Source organism: Zingiber officinale, chromosome 8A, assembly GCF_018446385.1.
Source record: "Zingiber officinale cultivar Zhangliang chromosome 8A, Zo_v1.1, whole genome shotgun sequence".
Lineage (NCBI taxonomy): Eukaryota > Viridiplantae > Streptophyta > Magnoliopsida > Zingiberales > Zingiberaceae > Zingiber > Zingiber officinale.
Window position 1 is genome coordinate 138,860,953 of NC_056000.1, and position 19,993 is coordinate 138,880,945.

General features: G+C 37.9%; 1 protein-coding gene across 1 annotated transcript; it reads right to left on the reverse strand.

Annotated features, from left to right (window-relative positions):
* Window positions 1-2,049: 2,049 nt before the first annotated feature.
* Window positions 2,050-18,496, reverse strand: LOC122011341 (MACPF domain-containing protein At4g24290-like). The gene is made up of 3 exons (XM_042567726.1): window positions 18,448-18,496; window positions 18,117-18,283; window positions 2,050-2,902 (listed from the first exon to the last, which is right to left on the reverse strand). The coding sequence occupies exons 1-3, from the start codon at window positions 18,494-18,496 to the stop codon at window positions 2,225-2,227; spliced, it is 894 nt and encodes a 297-aa protein (XP_042423660.1). The 3' UTR covers window positions 2,050-2,224.
* Window positions 18,497-19,993: the final 1,497 nt, after the last annotated feature.

The window sequence follows — 19,993 nt, forward strand, 5'->3', positions numbered from 1 at the left end:
AACATCAATTCAATTGATTGAGTAATGACTAAGCCAATTCTAACATTTTGGTCGGAGTTTAATCTATGATCTATCCCTTATTCCCCAATATTACATGTGCACTCATATATATATACACATCGTTGCACAAATGAAATATGTCAAGTTACTTGAGAAAAACCCTTCTCCAAGACCTTTACATGGAGTCTTCTTTGCCTTGCCGAGTGTTCTATCAACATTGAATAGTCGGGCTTCATCTTATCAGGCATTCGGTCACACTTAATCTTTTGAGACTTCCTCTCATCAGACATTTGATTACCCTTGATCAATCAAAACTTTCTCTTATCAAACATCTTATCATCCTAATCTATTCGGATTGAATTTTCTCTTATTATGTGGCTTGCTCCACCTGCATACACTTTCACAGGCTTATCAATTTCCAATTTCTACTTTAATTGTTATTCATAAGCTTCTTTTAGTATGCAATTGTCTACTTAATTTTTATTTTAAATTTTCCTCAATATGTACAAGTGAATTTTTTTTAAATAAATAAAATATATTTTTTAAACATTTCAATTGCTTAATCATATTTAGTTTACTTGCTTCTATATAAACTTTCGACCGTCAGAAGGCCAACAATGTTGATCAAATCGTGCTGTTTATAGAACAGAGATACTGCACAATGTGATGTAGAATCAGATAGATAGGAACATACTGGCATGTAGACGAACGCAGCAGGCCCTATCAAGCCACAGTTCAAGCTCATGAGATATTGCACACGCAATAGCCAAAGCGCTTCCGACTACTCTACTAAACTTTCGATCGTCAGAAGGCCAACAATGTTTAACAGACCACGTTAGAGATGTAAATGAATTAAACGGTTCGCGAGCTATTCTGAACTCGATTCGGTAAAAAATTCGTTCGAGTTCATTCGTTTATCTTATCGAGCCGAGCTCAAGTTCGATTTCGAGCTCGACAATTTTATCGAGCCGAACTTGAGCTTAAGGATATTCGGCTTGTAAGCTCGCGAACATGTTCGTTTATAAGCTCGCGAGGTAAAAAAACGAGCTTTAAACCGAGTCAAAAAACGAACTCTAAAACGAACCTTAAAATAAGCTTTAAAATGAGCCAAAAAGCGAGCTCTAAAACGAGTCCGAACTTGTTTAACGAATTAGGCTTGTTAACTTTGATAATCGAGCTAATAATGAGCCGAGCTCGAACTATTCGCGAGCTTTATAATTCCAAAACGAGTCGAGCTCGAACCTTGTGATAAAAGTTCGATTCGAGCTCGAGCCTGAATATAACTTAAACAAGCCGAACTCAAGCCTAATACTTTTCGACTCAGTTCAACTCGTTTACATCCCTAGATCACGCTGTGTTTATAGAAGAACAGGCATGAATCTGGATACAATGTGATTTAGAACCAGATAGATAGGAACATACTTGCATATAGTAGGACGCAACAAGCCCTATCAAGCCACAGTTCCTGCTCATGAGATATTGTACCCACATGATAACCAAAACACTCGAGACTAATCTACTAAACTTTTGACCATCAGAAGGTCAACAATGCTGATCAAATCGCGCTGTTCATAGAACAGCAGAGGTTAACTAGGGCATGAATCTGGATACCAATGTGATGTAGAATCAGACAGATAGGAACATACTTACATGTAGACGGGCACAACAGGCCCTATCAAGCCGCAGTTCATGCTCATGAGATATTGCACAGACACGGTAGCCAAAACGCTTGAGACTAATCTGCTAAACTTTTAACCATCAGAAGCCTGATCAAATCACATTGAATTTATAGAACAGCAGAGGTTAACTAGGGCATGAATCTGGATACCAATGTGATGTAGAATCAGGTAGATAGGAACATACTGGCATGTAGACAAACGAAATGGGCCCTATCAAGCCACAGTTCATGCTCATCAGCTCTTTTTGAGTTTTATAAGCACCAAATGTTGGTGTAGGATGTCTATAAAAAAATTTGCTATTCTTCAATTCTGTGTAATATATCCTATTTCGCAATAATTTTCTCAAATGCAATTCTTAACAAATCCTATATGAGAACATCAGAAACAGTGCAATGGCATTTTCATCGGCAACTAGTGGTGATTATTTAAAGCAATTACAAGTATGATATACTAGCTAAAAGAACAATGCCATCGAGCTGAAAACACAGGACAGAAATTCAATGAACAAATTCTTGATTATATCGCAACTTCGCTTCCTTCGCGTGTTACTCATACTCTTCATCTGGCAGAATTGCTGTCAGGAGCGAATACTTGGCCCTCAGTGAGATCTTGCCCCTCTCTAAATGCAGCTTCGCACCGGAGACCACCCAATACCCTGGGCTGTCCTGTGGGCCTCGTGACATCTCAGTTGTATCGACAAACTTGAGCAACTTTGGAGGAACTGGAACTGGTGGGCCGCCTGGATACACCGCTGAGTTGATGTTCACATCTGCTGGCCTTGGCGGAGGTTTCTGGATAGCCATGGAGAAATGAGTGCTCATGAGTGTTGAAAAGAGACCAGACTTTTGCACCAAGTTTGGAGACCCTTCCCACTCGGGATCTTTGACCAACACAGCATTAGAAACTGACGAGAACTGGAGGCCAAGGAAAAGGACTTTCTTTAGACCATGATACTCTACGTGCAACTGAGCCCCAGTGACAATTGAAAGATCATCATCAGCTTCAACAGGAGCTGTGCAGACATGAGAAAAGCGCTGCCAAGAAACAGGCTCGTAGTACTTTCGGTCATGAGAATCGGTAGAAAAGTGGTTACTTGCATTGTCACCAAGCTGAAAAAATTGTGGACGAGAGCAAAGATGTTGCAGATGGATTGCTAATCTGTTACTCCTTTTACCTTCCAAATATAGCCGGAGTCCAGTCACAGGCTTCTTCCCCACATCCACCTGCAAAGCATAGTTGATTACAATTACAAGAGAAAGCCCAACATAATTCCATCTTAAGCAAAATCAGAAAGCACGAGGATTATTTAAAAAAGCCTCATAATTCATACTTCTTGCAACCAAAATCAAACAACTATAGCAGTGCAACTCTGGAATAAACTACAAATTCTAGGGGAAATTAAAGCAAGAAAAGAATTATACATAGCACTATAGCAGTACCAAAATCTCAAGGGACAGAGAGTTAACTAATTCGAACAAATAATATGCAGAGTGAAAGTTCCAATCGAAAACTAAAATAAGAAAACAGGGTCAATAAGTTCGCTCAAGCTGTTTGTAAGAATCAGCTGTTTCTAGAGAACTATGGTGAACACCTTTGGTAAGCTTCTAGTAAGTTACATAAAAATGAAATCTATATGCATATATTTTGGTTTTAACCTTTTCTAATCCTTCTATTTTTACCTTTTGCTGCTACTCAATAAAAGCACATTCAACATGAATAGAAATGCATTTTTTAATAATAATAATAATAATAATAATAATAATTCTCCCATTCTTCTATCCCATTTTCTCATTTTTTTTGTTCCCACGAGTGTGGTGCAATGGTAAAGCACTTAGAAGAGTAATAAAAAGACGGGTTCAAATTCCAAATGGGACATGTATCTTGGTAGACGAACTAGGGGGAAAATCATCTACCTCAAGGATTAATTTGGCGAAAATACAAAATTACAACCATGCCTTATCCTACTAAATGTGATTAGCAAAATGGATCCTTCTACATCATTGGACTCTATCTCTTACTATATCATCATTTATATGTAAATAAATTTTATCTTATTTTATTATTACTAATCAAATCTTTTTTGATCTTCCTCCTTGTTTGATGTGCACATTTGTCATAGTTTCACATCGCCTAACTAGAGCATTTATTGATCGTCTAAGTATATGTTCGTATCATCTTAACCGCGTCTCCTAAAATTTTCACTCAATAGGTGCAACTCCAACTTTCTCTAATATTTTCATTTCTTATCATGTTCAACCTTTATGCCTCTACATCCATCTTAACATTCTCATCTCTGCATCTCATATATTTTGCTCATGTGCTCGAATCATAACCCAACATTTAGTTTATATAACATAGCAAGTCTAACTGTCATTTTGTAAAATATTCCTTTTAAGTCTTAGAGATGTTTTACGATCACAAAGAACACATGATACTCTCTTCCATTTCAACCATTCTGCTTGTATTCTATGTAAAATATTTCTCTGAATCTCTTCATTCTTTTATAAAAATGATCTTAAATACTTAAAACTCTAAGTTACAGACATATCGTCATCTCCTATCATAACAATTGTCTCATTACGTCTAATATTACAAAACTTAAATTTCATATATTATGTCTTTACTCTACTCATTTTAAAATCTTTCACTTCTAGCATTTTTAGCCCAGATTTAAGTTTAGCATTTACTCTTTGTCTTATCTACCAAAATAATATCATCTACAAACAACATGCACCGCGGTACAGTATCTTGGAAAATAAAAAATTTATAATTATTGTATCCTTTTGACAATACTAAACTAGTGTATATAATACCTCCTAGAAGCTCTTAACTTTAGAGCTAGATTCCGTCCCCAGAGCTATGGTGCCGCGGTAGGACATCCAAGTTGTCACCCAGACACCCGCGGCTATAGCGTATTTGCAGGAATTTTTCTTCCAAATGGGGGGGGCGCAATCAAAGGATGTTGGGCTTCTGGGCTGGCTGCCGCGTTTGCTTCCCGATTTATCTTTGTGGCCGGTGAGAAACTTCCGTGGAGTCGGGCCGGTCACCTCAGGGATAGTCAATGAGGCTAACTGGATTATCATTTATTTATTTATTTATTTTACTTTAGAACTAGTGTAATGTCCTAAACCAATATACGCGCGCGCGCACACACACATATATATAAAGTTATTAGATACCAAAAATGTAGATAAAGGTGTAAATAATTAAAATTTAACATAATTAGAATATTTTAAGGAAAATGAATATTTTTAGTGGATAATATATCAAGAAATAAGTTTATATGAATTTATGAAATTTATTGAAATTTTTATAGATTTTAAATGAACCCTTTTAGGTTTTAAGTGATACAAATGGGTAAGCAAAAGCCTATTTAGAAATACCCATTTCAATGAGGAGTTGATGGTTATATAAGCAATTTATCTAAACCCTAAGTTTAAGTTCTCATTAATGGCCCAATTCCCCTTATCTCATTGTCGTTGACTCCCTCTCTTGATCTTCTTCTTCCATCGCCTCTCATCGTTGGCACCGACAGCTGCTAGCCCTGATCGCCGCAGCCAGTCGCGGCAAGTGGCATGGCCAGCTCCTTTCCCGGTCTCCTCGGGCCAAGCAGCACCAACATTGTGCCCTAGCTTTTCAGTCATCGTCGCCCTGTTGCCTATCACCACAAGTAGCCACTAGCCAATCGTTGTGCCACTCGATCCCTCGATCATCTCATTTCTTTTCCTCTGACGCCGGTCGCTATTCGCGAGCTCCGACAGATCGCGCCAACGCCCGTCGACAACCGCTGCTTCTCTACTCATCATCAACGGTCGCCCAAGCCTTGCTCTGGCAACCGACCTCCTTTTTGGCCTCCCATCTTTGGCCTTGAACACCAAAGGGCTCCCAACAGCCAAGCTTTCGGTCGTGCCCTAGAGCCGTCGTCGAGCCGCCTCCTTTCGATCATGCACCACTGCTTCCTCTTGTTGTTGTACTCTCTCCAGATCTAGAAAGGGACGATTAGTGGTTTAGGGGGAGCTTCAAATCCACCATAGCACCATTTGATTTTCTGTCAGAGGAAGCTATGGATCTAGATTGAGCCATCTTCACACGCAGTTGCGAGCCTCTGCCGCAAGTCACTGTCTCAAGATCGCCATTGCACCGCCACCCCATCCACCTCTTTCTTCGATCTTGAGAGCAGAAGGAAGGAGGTCTCTTTGGCCCAAAGCCCTGAATGGAGGTGAGGAAGAAGAATCCTGATGGGAATAGGATCCAATGGAAAGAGAGAAGGTTTGGGCAGAGTTGTCTTTGAGGCATGTTCTTCGCTTTCTTGACGCTTTAATTCTTCCTATAATATGTAGAACTATGGGTTAAGTATGGATAACATCCTATGATTGAACGAAATAAGATTTCATGTAGAACCAATTTAGGTTTCTATGTTTCATGTGCATGTTCTATACTTTATTATGCTTCAACCAGTTCCCTAAAGTCATGTACGTTTTGACCCCATGTTAGGTTAAGTGATAAATTTCAGAATTTAGCTAATTGTGATGATGATTATGCTTTTACTTGTTTCTTATCTCGATAACCTTACATGCACTATGTAGGTTTTGGATTTGAATTTGGTTGAGATTTAGTTATGATTTTCGATTGTGCCCATGCTCTTTATATTTCCTAGCATGATTTTCTTGCTATAGGTGACATGTTAGCGTTAGGCAATTTAGTTTAGCATATTCTCAACCATGTTATTGCTTTAAATTTATCCTCTATGTTTTGTGCGGCTTCAGATTTTTGTAACTTGTAAGGTTTTGTTTTGTTTTCTTGCTAAGGATATCATGTTTCGGCCCATACAAATTGTGCATGTTTCAACTATGTTAATGCTTTAGTTTAAGTTCCTTCCTTATAAGTTTTGAAGGCTTGTATAAATGCATAATTTTGGATTTCATAAATTCCTATACTCTTTTGTCATTTAGTGAGTGATATCATATTAGCACCTAGAACTTTTAAGCTTCAGAATTTGTTTAGTATGCTTGTGCTTACCCTTGTTTCACATCATGATAGTTTAGTAGGCTATATGTATGATACGATTTTACATGCTTGGGCTTACGATTATGTCATGTTCTTTTGACGCCTTATTATGATACCTTAATATGATCTAGGTTTAGGGGGGCGTTTATGTTTCTCCCTACATCCTACCATGACAACATTTATAGGTTACATATTAAGTTTTCGGATCCTTAGGATTTAACATGCAATGAAGATAATTATATTTGATAACTTTGCAAGCATATGTAAAGTTATGTTCTTTAGGATCAACATACTATAATGGTGATGATGTTGGATAGCCATGTGGTATAAGTAAGTTTCAGATTTCTTGGTTTGATAATCTATAACCCTAAACATGCTCCTGAAAATGATAATGATTTAATAAGAATAACGTGAGAGAAAAGGTCGTAGAGGGAGCCTGTTTACGGGAAAAACCCCAGAGGAAGCCTAATATCGGTAAGTTGACTATAACAAAGTGATAATGATAAAGGTTTAAAGAGGATACCGTAAGGGAAAAGGCCCCAGAGGGACCCTGTTTATGGGACAAGGCTCAGAGGGAGCCCAATATTGGGTAAGTTGACTGTGACGAAACGATTATGATAATGATTTATGGGAATACTGCGAGGGAGAAGGCCCCAGAGGGAGCCCAACACCAGATTTCCATCAGCCACGGGACAAAAGGGTTGTTGGAGTCTCCACCAACTATAGGCCAACGCACAGTAACGAAAAAGTGGTTGCTGATGTCCCGCCGCCTGGTACCATGGATTTACAGCTGAGATTGATCAATCGACTATATGATGATAGCTAGTCACTGTCAACAATCCAACCTTGCCTTAAAAAGGTTTTATGATATGCTACGTTTATGTATATGTTTAGGTTCATGATATGCTATGTTTATGTTCATGTTATGCTATAAATATGTTAGGTTCCTGAGATGCTACGTTATGTTCATGTTATGCTATGTATATAATTGGGTTGATGAAATGCTATGATCAAGCTCATGTTACGCCATGTTAGATTAGTTCGTGCTATGTTTACGCTAGTTCATGTTATGCTATGTTTATGTCATGTCTATTATGATCATGCGATGCTATGTTCATATTCATGTTAGTTATAACCCTGTTAAGCTATTTTATTGTTCATGTCAGTTATAACCATGTTATGCTATGCCTATGTCTATGCTAGTTCATGCTATGTCATATTCTTGTGATGCTACGCTTATGTTTATGTTCATGCTCGTTGAAATCATGGTATGACCATCAATAAGCTTTGGTTTACATTTAGACTATGCTAACTAGGTAGGTTAGTAATATAGATAAGTTTAAAAATTTAGGCGACTCACGCTTTTCCCTTAGTACGCACATTATACGAAGTATTCTTGCATATGATGGTTTTGAATATGCTGAATCTCTCAACTCACAGACTTTACTTTTTTCAGACTATGGAACAATTGTGCAGAGGCGTCCAGCTCGGAACAATGACAGTACAACTGGAAGACCTTCTGATTCATGTTACCGCATTTGCTTGTAGTTCCTTTATTTAGTAAATACAACCTTGTAATTGATGACATGTAATAATAACCGTTAGTGACTTGTTCTATTTAGTAGTCTTTCCAGATGGCCGCTTGTGTCTAGAAAAAAAAAACTAGGGATGTTGCAGCTAGATTCCACCATAGCACAAACATGAGATTGAAAGAATGGGATGTTAAACAACATGATTGTTGTGTCTGTGATGTCAAGTGAGTGATGAGTATTGTTTGGAGCAAGGAATTATTTTCAATCAAATTCGATGTGGTTAACTATGTGATTTGTGAAAATAAATTCACAAATGGAAAAGGATCCTCAAATGTCCAAAACAAATAAAGAAAATTTCTTAATATTCTATACAAATTAGTTCATATACACACACACACACCAACTTCTTAGCATGGTGAAGTCCCAAGGATGAACCTCTCTGCATGCTGGTAATCCTTGTGAGGATGAATTGACCGACCATGAGTTGATTAGGCAGTCAACTTAGGCTCAAACAAAAAGAATGTTTTTGTTCAAGGATCAATCAACTAGTACATAACTGTGATTCCCAGTTAGTCCACTGGTGAACCAGATCAATTGATTGCTCAATAATAGAAATCTTGAAAAAGTCATTAATCTGACATTAACGAACTGCAACGACCAAATAGCTTACAGGCTATTATTCGGCAGTTGACTAATGGCTCATTTTAGTTGAGGTAGCCATTGTAGCAAAAGAGGCTAACAAAATCAATTAGAAGCATGATTCAATCGAATGACCGAAGGCTACAATGGCTCATTTTAGTCGACTGAGGGAGCCATTGTAGCAAAAGAGGTAAACAAAATCAATTATGATTCAATCAAATGACCGAAGGCTGGAAAGCTATTTGAAGGCTGAAAAGGAGCTACATGGCTATAAATATGGGCATGTCTAGCCACTGGAATACCATTGAAAATTGGCATACTATCATTCTTAAGCTCAATGCATTATAGTTGTAGAACAGGAATACGGGGTTCCAAACCACAGAAAAAACTCTTATTCAATTTGTTTGGTTTGTCTTTTTTTTTTTTCTTTTACTTGCATTGCACTAACTCAATTTGTAGAACCAAGCATGAAAATGAATTATTGATTATTCATCCCCCTCTAGCCTCTCAAGGATCCAACAAGTGGTAATAGAGCCCTATCACTACTAGAGGACTAGTTGCCAAAAAGAGCAAATTTAAGAGATGGCAATGCAAGAGGAACATAGCACAATACGGGCACCATTCTTCAACATGACCAATTTCTCTTATTGAAAAGGTAGGATAGAGTATTATCTAATGGCAGATATTGATACGTGGTTCATTGTGAAAGAAGGTTTTGAGATGTCAACTCAACAATTCCAACCCTTAAGTCTCAAGGACCTTTAGGAGAAGCTCAACCAACTCCATGAAGGTACAAGAGATTCTTGCAAATCTTTTATCGAGCCAAATGTTAAATTGTGTGAATTGAGAATTAGTGAGCCAGTTACATGGGAGGTTCAAGGAGATCCTTAGCAAGCTACATGTTATTGAAGAACAAGTAGAGAAGCGGGACCTTATAAGGTATGCCCTCAAAGTCTTTCCCCATACCTCACTTTGATCATCCATTATGGATGCCCAACAAGTGTACCAAGATTTATCTTTGATAAAATTTGATGAATTTTTTTGTTAAATTTCATGACAAGCTACCTTCTGCCAAAGGAGACGGTTTAGCTTTGGTTACTATAAATAAGTAAAAGGAGACATCTTCCAAGTCCGAGCATGAAACCAAGAGCGAGGTGAAATCTCAACAAGTGGGATAGCACACTTCATGAAGACGATGATGAGGAAGAGCAAGAAGTTCAACAGAAAGCATGTCAAGAAAATGTTTGAGGATCAAAGAAACCAACAAAATTGGAAGGTGTAACAAAACCAAATCTAATATTACTTTCAATGTAACAGAAAGGGGCACTACAAGTTGAAATTTTGGAGTAGCACAAGAGGAAAAGCTAAGAAAAGGAAAGTTTTTACAGCAACTTGGGATGACCCTTCATCATTTTAGTTTTTGAAGGAAGAGTTGTGCAAGGTCAACTGACACATTCCCTTCATGGCAATTGATATGGAGTTGAGAGCTCAAGTGATGAAAGAGAAGAAGTATCAAGCTACAACGGGAGCCGTTAAGTGATGATGAAATAATATTTCCTGAATTAGATAAGTTAGATGAAACTATAGCTTGTTTAAGAAACTCCTTGTCTAGGTCTAAGGATAAGGTTAAGTCACTCCAAAAGGAGTTTATAGCTCTTATGGGAGAGACAACTTCATCCTCCACTTGCAAAGTTCAAGAAAAAGTTATTCCCGAGTTGAAAAACTTAACAGAATGTTCATTTAAATTGCAAGTGGAAGAATTGAAGAAATGTATAGATTGATTTACTTAAAGCTCCAAATATCTAAACAAGATACTTGGGGACCAACAAGCTATTTATAGCAAAGTATTGGCTATAAGACAAAACAAGGTATCATATGTTTCCTTAATTTGTTGAAACACCTCCTTCATGCTTAAAGCCTCCATTAAGGGAATCTCAAGGTCTAGAATGGTAAAGGCATGGGTACCCAAGCATTGCTAGGTACAAGCAAGGGATGGGTACTTTGGAGAAAGAATGTTGGATAACGGGTGTTCTACACACATGATTGAGGACATTGCAAAATTCACCGCCCTCAAGCACGAGCACAAGAACAAAGAGATGGTGTCATTTGAGAATAGTGGGAAGCTTAAGGTAATTGGTATAGGCAACATAAATTTTACCTACAATTTTATTAGTTAAGTGAATGAACTTTCACCTCCTTAGTATTAGTCAATTGTGTGATACTGAGTGCAAAGTTGAGTGTCACTCAACTAAGTGTTTGATAAAACACAATAAATTCTAACAATAATGCTAGTAGTAGGATATAGGAAGGATAACATGAGGCAAATTGCATAAATTTACAAGAGGGATTAGGTGAAGGGCGCTACAACAAGGACAAATTATGTAATGTGGGCCAAGAAGGCAAACAAGTCAAATCTACTCATAAAAGTAAAACTTTACTTTTATTACTTCACAATGGTTACAATGTTTGCATTTAAATTTATTTGATATTCATGGTACTATTTCACTTAATGGTAACAAATATTATCTAGTAATAGTTCATGACTATAATAGATTTACTTGGGTGCATTTTTTTAAACATAAGGATCAATTTTGTTAGGACCAAATAGATAGATGATTGGATTAGTTAAAAGAGTAAAGGGAGTGAATAGCAAACATTCTTGATTTACATTTAAAGAAATCTAGCTAATAACTTATCAAGGTCAATTCAAATCAAATACAGAGGAAATAAAATTGACAAGAAAGTGTTGGTGCAGGGTGCACCAGAATCGAACCTAAGTTTTGATGTTATCAAAGGTTTAAATTAAGTTTTGTTGTGATCTGACAATTGACTAAGTGTGCAGGTTGTTCACTCAACCGGTAAAAGCCCTAGTCGCGGCTAGGCAGGAAAGTTTTAGCAGATCGTGAAAGCTAGGCAGGAAATCTAGGTGGGTCGAGGACCTGACACTTGGCAGTTGGAGTCGATAGGTCTGGAGGACCTGATATCGAGAGGAAGCCCTAGCCGATCCGATGCTAAACCGAAATCCAAATAGGTCTGGAGGACCCGATGTTTGGCAGGTAGATTGAGGTAAGCAACCAGAGTAGAGCGACGGGGAGGTTGTGTTCCGGGAAGGAACAAACCCTAGGTCGCTGATCCAACTAAAAAAATCGACAGGTTTCCAAGTTGAGATCAAAACAAATCTTACTGTCTTTTCCTATTCATGCAACACTTGCAGGGATATTTTATACTACTGTGCAAACTAACTCTGTTTTGCAGAATCCAGGTGGATCGATCAATCGAACAGAAGGATCAATCGACTGAACCAAGCTGACATGGCACAGAGTGATCAAACATAGCACATTTGGTATTCAAGGGGATCGGTCTACCAAACTCATTTTGATAAACAACTTAGAAGATTGAAATCTCAACAAACTTGGAATTTAGGCGGATCGGACCGAACATTAAATAACATTAATGTCAAAGAAGATTCAGATCGAAGAGAAGAAGGAAATTCAAAGGATCAGTCAACCGATAAAGGTGATCGATCGACCGATCAATTAATCCTCTTAATTACGCGAAGATCGAATCTCATCACCAAAGGAAAGCGTAGTATTCAGTCGACAAGATTCAGTCGACCAAACGGATCAATCGACTGATGGGTTTTTCAATCGACTGATCAACACTTATAAAAGCAAGCCTCAAGCACCGAGCCGAAGTAACTTTTCTTCATTTCCATTATTCTACTGTGTTGCTGCTCATTCTGCTTCTGATTTTCTACTCAGCGTGCAAGCTACATCACTAAGAAGCTCCGACAATCTTCATTGTTGTATTGTTGGTATTTCTATTTAGCTTGCATTATGTTGTATTAACTTATTGTACGCATTACCTCTTTTCCGAAGTTTTCGAAAGGAGGAATATTAGTGAATTGCCCAACAGTGCAATCAAGGATCACGGGTCTTGGAGTAGGAGTCGCCACATGTTCCAAACCAAGTAACCAAACGAGTCTACTTGTTTTTGTTTTTATTCTGCTGCTACTTTGATATTTCGAATCGAGAAGAAAAAATTTTAAAACGAACGATATTTAACCCCCCCCCCCCCTCTATCACATCTTCGATCCTTCAAAAAGAACAAGTTAACACTTTAATTTACATGATTTGGAACTCTCATTCCTACTCCACAACTTATGATCCTTCAGTGCATTACTCCTAGATGTCTAATATGCTTTCTCCTTCTTAGACAACTTCCAAAGGTGGAGAACCTCTTATAGACTCTTAGATGATTATAATTGAGAGCATAAGAGTGAGAAGAATATGAGTGCAATAAGGCTCATAACATTAACAATATGTATGGGAATGTTAACCTTCAAATTTCCTCTAAGACCCCCTCTTATAAGAAGACTTCATCCATCTTGATTTGTTCTTGGTCATTATGTTGTGCTAATGTTGATCAGTCGACTAGAATGCACCATCAGTATATGCTGTCGCCATCACCAATCCAACGTTGTCGCATAGCTTTTTCTTATCAACTCTCTTTGATTTTTCTACTATAGCAGGAGCCGATTAGATGTAGTTGAGTCAATTGATCCCTGCTCAGTAGATTGACTAATCAACTCAACCACGAATGAAAATATTCTATGCACTCATTGGTGATTAGCTTGAGTGGACTGGCTAGTTGACTCACTCATAGCCTTGAACAGAAACATTCTATTCACCAACCATAGCCCTGAACATGAACATTTTGTTTGTTGGTTGAAACTCGAGTCAACTAATTTGTTCACTTAACCACCAATTAGCTAAAGCACCATTCAATTGACTAAAACATCAACTACAATCATTCTAAGAGTTGAATCTGCCTAAATTGAGATCTACCCTCTTCTAGCAGGTATATGTTCTCAACTCTCAACTCACCATGGAGTTTACCTTGCCTTGAGGCCTTCTCACGTCAAGCTACTCATCCCGTGGATGCACCCAAGCCCTCGGCTCACTGTATGTGTCATCCTTTACCCCTTCACGCATGTAATCTACCTCCTTCAACTCAATTGTGCTATGATGCTCCTGGTCTCCCCTAATATCCCATATCATCCTTCTTCGATCTCCATCCTTAAGTGATTAAGTCATCAGCTCACTTGGGCATACTGAGTCTCCATGTGTATCTAAGTCCTACACAACTTCATGCACATCAAATACAAATATAATCCTAACATAAACTATTTGTCCATACCATAAAAACCTATGATGGATCATGATTACTTAGGGGCTAGATTGTAGTAACAATTTCTAACTTAAACCATTCTCTTCTACCTCTTTATCATGCATAAAAAAGATTGCACCGAACAATTTACAAACTAAAAATTTAATCATTTAATAGTAATCCTAATCCCAATCTCGGATCTAAATGAAACACAAATAATAACTTGATCAATTTCGGCTAACTAAAACCTTCTACATACAGTCAATTGCCAAACTAAGCCCCAATCGATTGGATATTTGATGCAATTGACTGAGTTCTAGATTACACTTTAGTGCAAAATTTTGAAATGTATTAAAACAATCTACAAACCTCTAAAAATTTTAAATTTTGCACAATGATTTGTCTAATGTATATCTATCATGGAAAAATACTTTTTCATGATAATACATTTCAAAATTCTAGATTATAGGAGTTTGGTGAGGCATTAAGTCTTCAGATAAATATACAGAAATCATGTATCTACCTAGCAGGGGCTGATGATGAGACACATGTGACTACTCACGATCACAAGTTTTCAGGAGAGTTCCATGCCATTTATGTATCTTGGGATTCCTCTGGCTGCAGTGAGACTTCGAATTTCTTATTATGGCCCCTTGTTGGATTCGCTAGGTAGACGAATTACTGCTTGGCCACGGAAAGCTCTATCTTATGCAAGCAAGGCAACTTATTACCTCTGTGTTACAGGGAGTGGAGTATTTTTTGTTATTTATATTACCACTTCCTATGGGTACGATTGATCGTATCAATAGTATATACAGGTCTTTTATGTGGACGTCTAAGCACCCGCTGGTCTCCTAGGCTGATATGTGCAAACCAAAGCATGAAGGTGGCTTGGCCTTTCAGGATCTACGTGCTTGGAACTTGGCCCTCTTGGCTAAGTACTATGATGGGTACAGGCCAAGGAGGATGCGCTTTAGATAAAGTGGGTGCATCACACTTACTTGAGATGCACAGATGTTTGATCCGGGGAGGTCGCTCACATGGACTCTCCGCTGATCATGCGGTTGTTCCTGATACGAGTTCTTTCGATGGTTGGGGCACTAGAGGCTGCTGGATAGATGTTGGACTGGTTTTCTTAGGATGATGGTGTGACCCGAGCTTATATTTTTTTAGGCACCCTAGTCCAAGAAACCATGGGCTCGGATGGTGCAGAAGACCTATGTTCAACCAAGTCATGCGGTCACATTATGAATGTTGGCGCAGCGACATCTTCCCACTAAAGACAGGCAGGAAGATTGACAGTGCACTTTCCGTCGTTCGGTGCTGGAGTCATTGGATGCCCTCCCATTGCAAAGCTCTGGAGGAGGATCAGAGATTGGCTACATATGAGACACACGATGTCCGTGTATTATGTAAATGCTACTATGGGAGGCGACTATTGCAAAGGCCCGTCATCTAGCTTTGTCTTTATTCACTATGTTTGGCAAGTGAGGAGCAATAACTTCTTTGGGAAGAGATATTGAGTGGATATTCAGGAGCATGCAAACTCATGTATAATGATCCTGCAAGTATACTCCAATCTGACACTATGTCAAGCATAAGTAGCCTCCGGGGATAAGGGATGGTTGATTATGGTGATTGGGCTTACCCAATCCTTGTTGTACACCTTTTTCTTTGGATTTAATATATTTTTATTTATCCAAAAAAAAGAAGGTTAAGGAATCCTCAATGTTGTGTTTCATAGAAACCATGAAGTCATACTAGCACTCTCCCATTGATAAGAATATCAATGAAGAATTAAAATGAATGGTAAGTTGGCATTACTCAATAGTTTCATTGAGAGTTTTTTTTAGAACCACCACCCAGGTTTAAGAACCTAGAATACTCAAACCATATTTTCAAACTTAAGAAAGTTTTATGTGGTTTGATAGAAGCATCTCGGGCTTGATATGAGAAACTCTCTTTGTTATTTCCAAAGACTTTAACCATCTTATTCTAATGGAAATGGCATTTTGTTAAAATAGATGATATCATCTTTTGGTCAACAAATAAGATTTTTCAATGAATTCATCATGCGAAGAGTGAGTTTAAGATAAACTTAGTGAGAGAATTGAACTTCCTTTTAGATCTTTAAATTTACAAACTAAGGAGGAATTCATATCCATCAAATAAAATATATCAAGCAATTTAACAAATTTGGCATGAAATGTGCCATGGGGTTGTCAACTCCCGTGGCTACTAACATTAAGATAGATCATGATACAGAAGGTAAGTACTTTACAATTGTCATAACAAGGTTGAATATAAGACTACGAGTGGAATGTGTAGCTTTAGATTATAATCCAATTGCTTTGGATTATCTACAAACTAGAAGACTATGAACTTAATTGTAAGACTGTTCAAGCTATGCGACAATTGCTTTGGATCATCCTAATAATTGAGTCCACCTAAATTGAGTTCCACCCTCGCCCCATGCATATATATCACTCAATTATCACAGCTCACAATCAAAGTCTTACCATCAAAACTTGACTTTGCCCTTAGTCTATCTGGCATCAAGTTACCGGGTCCCTTGAATGCACGCAAGCCCTTGGCTCGTCTCCTCATGCCATCATGGCTTCACCTACGTAGTACATCTCCACCATTTGTCGTCCTTGTTACTCCTCAATCCTCCTCATCCTACAATCCATTGGTCGCCTCATGCAACCTTCTCTAATCCCTTCAGATCTTGAGCCATTAAACCTCCAACTTGGTCCAACACGTCATTGTCCAAAGTTGCTCCAATCACCACCTTAGTGCTCACATCTTGCGATCTCTCGGATATCTCATATCATCCTTTTATGATGTGTCACCTTAGTCACACTAAGTCATAAGCTCTTCAAACTTCATGTGCACTCCTGCAAATCCTTGTACACTCAAACACACATCAAATCACAAGACAAAACCTAATTTAAACCCTTTACTCAAACATCAAAATCCAAGGTCACACCGGACCACCTAGGGCACGATTTATTTTCAGTAACTCCTCATTTATAAAGTTACTTATGAGTTACTATTTCATTTTTAGATCTTTAAGTTCCATGTTTCCTTTATTTGATCTTGATGCATCTTATCATATATTCATGTTTACTTCTTAGTTGCCCCCGCGGGCTGGATCAACCGGTTAAGGCGTGGCATCCTTGCACAATGAGTTGTAGGGTCGAAGGTCCACGGACGCGTACTGGATGAATAATTTGGGCCGGCTGTGTTAAATTCCGGAGACACCACGCTTTACCCGGGCCAGCATTCACCGCTGATTTACCTCCTCCTAGGATCCCTGTGGGGCCAGGCCTAGGGGGCCGCTGGGCGGCGGGACCCGCCTTTTTTGCACAATGTTTACTTCTTAGTTGTAAATGATTTTTGTGCTAATTTTTGCATGAATGATAGCTTTGTTTTACTTTTTCACCAACTTGGGCACGTCCTTGCCATTTTATTTTCAGCTTGTGCTTTAGATACATGTCTAATCTACTGAACGATAGTGATGATCAAATATCATGATTGTAAGTACTATTACAGGAATTTATGTGCATAAAGTCAAATTTTAATAAAGGATTTCTAGAAGAGAAAGAACTGCATGAGATCAAAAAGTATTCAGAAATTTTCACAAGATGCTAAGCATATTTGTCAGAAAAAAACAATCAAAAGATGCATTTGTTCCTTCATCATTGCATTCAAGAAAGAATCAACTCTTGTAACATTAAGTTAGACCACTATTGACTTTTTATGGAAAGTGCATTATGCAATACAACTATTGAGTTTCCTAAAATTATCTTGATATTGATATTTGAACAAGAATTGCCTAGCAGGTTAAATCCAAAGGGGCATAATATACAAGATTCAACTTTTCATTTCATGCTGGTTTTCAAGTTTTTATAGTAACCTCAAAAGAGCTCATTTGTAAATTAAGAGCACTAAAGAGTTCTAAATCTATATAAGCAGTTGATAAGGAAGAATGTCTACCTAACTGATGAATCCAAGCTATCTGAATCACCATCTATAAACAACTAATGAGTCCAGTGAGGAACAAATATGCATGACTGAAAATAATTACCACGCTGGTATTAACATAAAGCTTTGGGCCCATGAAGGCAAACTGAAGAGATGCACTGCTCTGCTTCCTCCGCTGTGGACCAAGTTGAAGATCACAGTAAACAGGAGCCCACTGTCTTGGAAGCTGAAAGTCCAAAAATTGATGAAGTTCTTCTATTGGCGGCTTATCTAGTGCAATGAAAAACCAGATGTGAGCACATAAACCTTAGTCCTTCCCAAACTACATACAAATTTTAGAAGGTGATGGTAACTCAAAAAGAACTTCAAAATGCAAGCATTATCATTTTGAAGGTAATGGTATCTCAAATGTAATAGTTGAAACTTAGTGTAACAGGGAACATACTGTTCCAACTCTGTCCCAAAACCAAAACCAAGCGGCATGGACTAAAGTTACATGTTCCACCCATACCACTTGTGCTAACTATGGCAACCCTATGAATCATCCACATGGGAAAAACAAATTTTAGTTTTGGCCAACATCAGGTGAGACAAGCTTAAGCCTCATGTAATAAAATTTAAGCCATTCAAATCCAATTCAACCTAATTTGAATGTAAGTTCAAATAATAATGAATTAAATATACAATTCCCTTTCAATTGATTATCTCTAAAAGAATTATCACTGACAAGAAGACCTTGGGCAGTGAGAACAATGCCTCTTCTGTATCAACCAAGCGATGAGGTCAATGCACACTCTGACTGAGACTCCAACTCTATTGAACGACTACAAAACTTCTCTTCCAAGCTAATCAGAGACCAAGAAGACGACTCGCACCTACTCTACTCGAGTGGCTCCAAGTTTGACATAGATTTGGACTCCATCTAAGGGGTGAAGATGCAAATGCAGGTTATCTAATGAAACATCCTTCTTTGTTATTCTTTCATATTCTTGATTTGGCATGCTACATGGCACCTTGAGGGGACACAATACTCATGGGGTTTAAAATTCTTCTATTAATTGTAAAAAAAAATCGTACGAATGCCCAAATTGAAGAGCTTGATATCTTGTCAAGAGTCGAGTTCTCATTGGTGCATAAAAATGGTGGATTAATTAAAATTTATATTTTAAAAGCTTTAAATAGGAATTTATAAGATTTTTAAACTTAGTTTTCCCCTTTTTTTTATTAAAACGAGCATTTGAAAATCAGCACATTGCCATCACAAGTGAATTATAACAGTACCATTATGTCGATTAGACTGATGAAAATCAGCAACATAGACGAATTATAGTAGCATGGTTTGAAATCTCATATTGTGTCGAGCGTAATAGTCAAAATGTATTGTTCTAGTAAATTACTAAAAGTCGATAACACTTGGCACAGATAATGTCTCTTTCCTATGTTTCATCTTCTTTCTTCTTCAATCTCCAATCTATATGCACCAAGTATCAAAACATCAATATGATACTGAAACAATGTCATTCTAGTTAAAGACTGAAACTTCAACACGGCTCGAGATTTTGTAGAGCCATTATGTTGATTCGTCTTGGTAAGTACTGCAATAGATAGAATATTGAATTGTGTTGATAGAGAGATCTAGTAACCATTATGCATTTAGGTAACTCTCACTCTCTTTTAGAAGATCTATTGATCCCGACATCTTTCCCTCCAAGCAAGGGGTTCTTCTTGCTCTTTTTTTTTTAAAAAAAAAAATCATTTTGATTCTGCTAGGACTGAAGGGGAGCCTTGGCGCAACAGTAAAGTTGTTACCACGTGGCTTGGAGGTATCGACTTCGAGTCACGAAAACCGGCTCTTTTAAAGCAGGATAAAGTTGTCTGCAATAGACCCTTCTCAGGACCCCGCATTAGTAGGAGCTTCGTACACCAAGTTGCCCTTGATTCGGCTAGAACTATGAAACACAGCTATAGGGAGGTAAATGC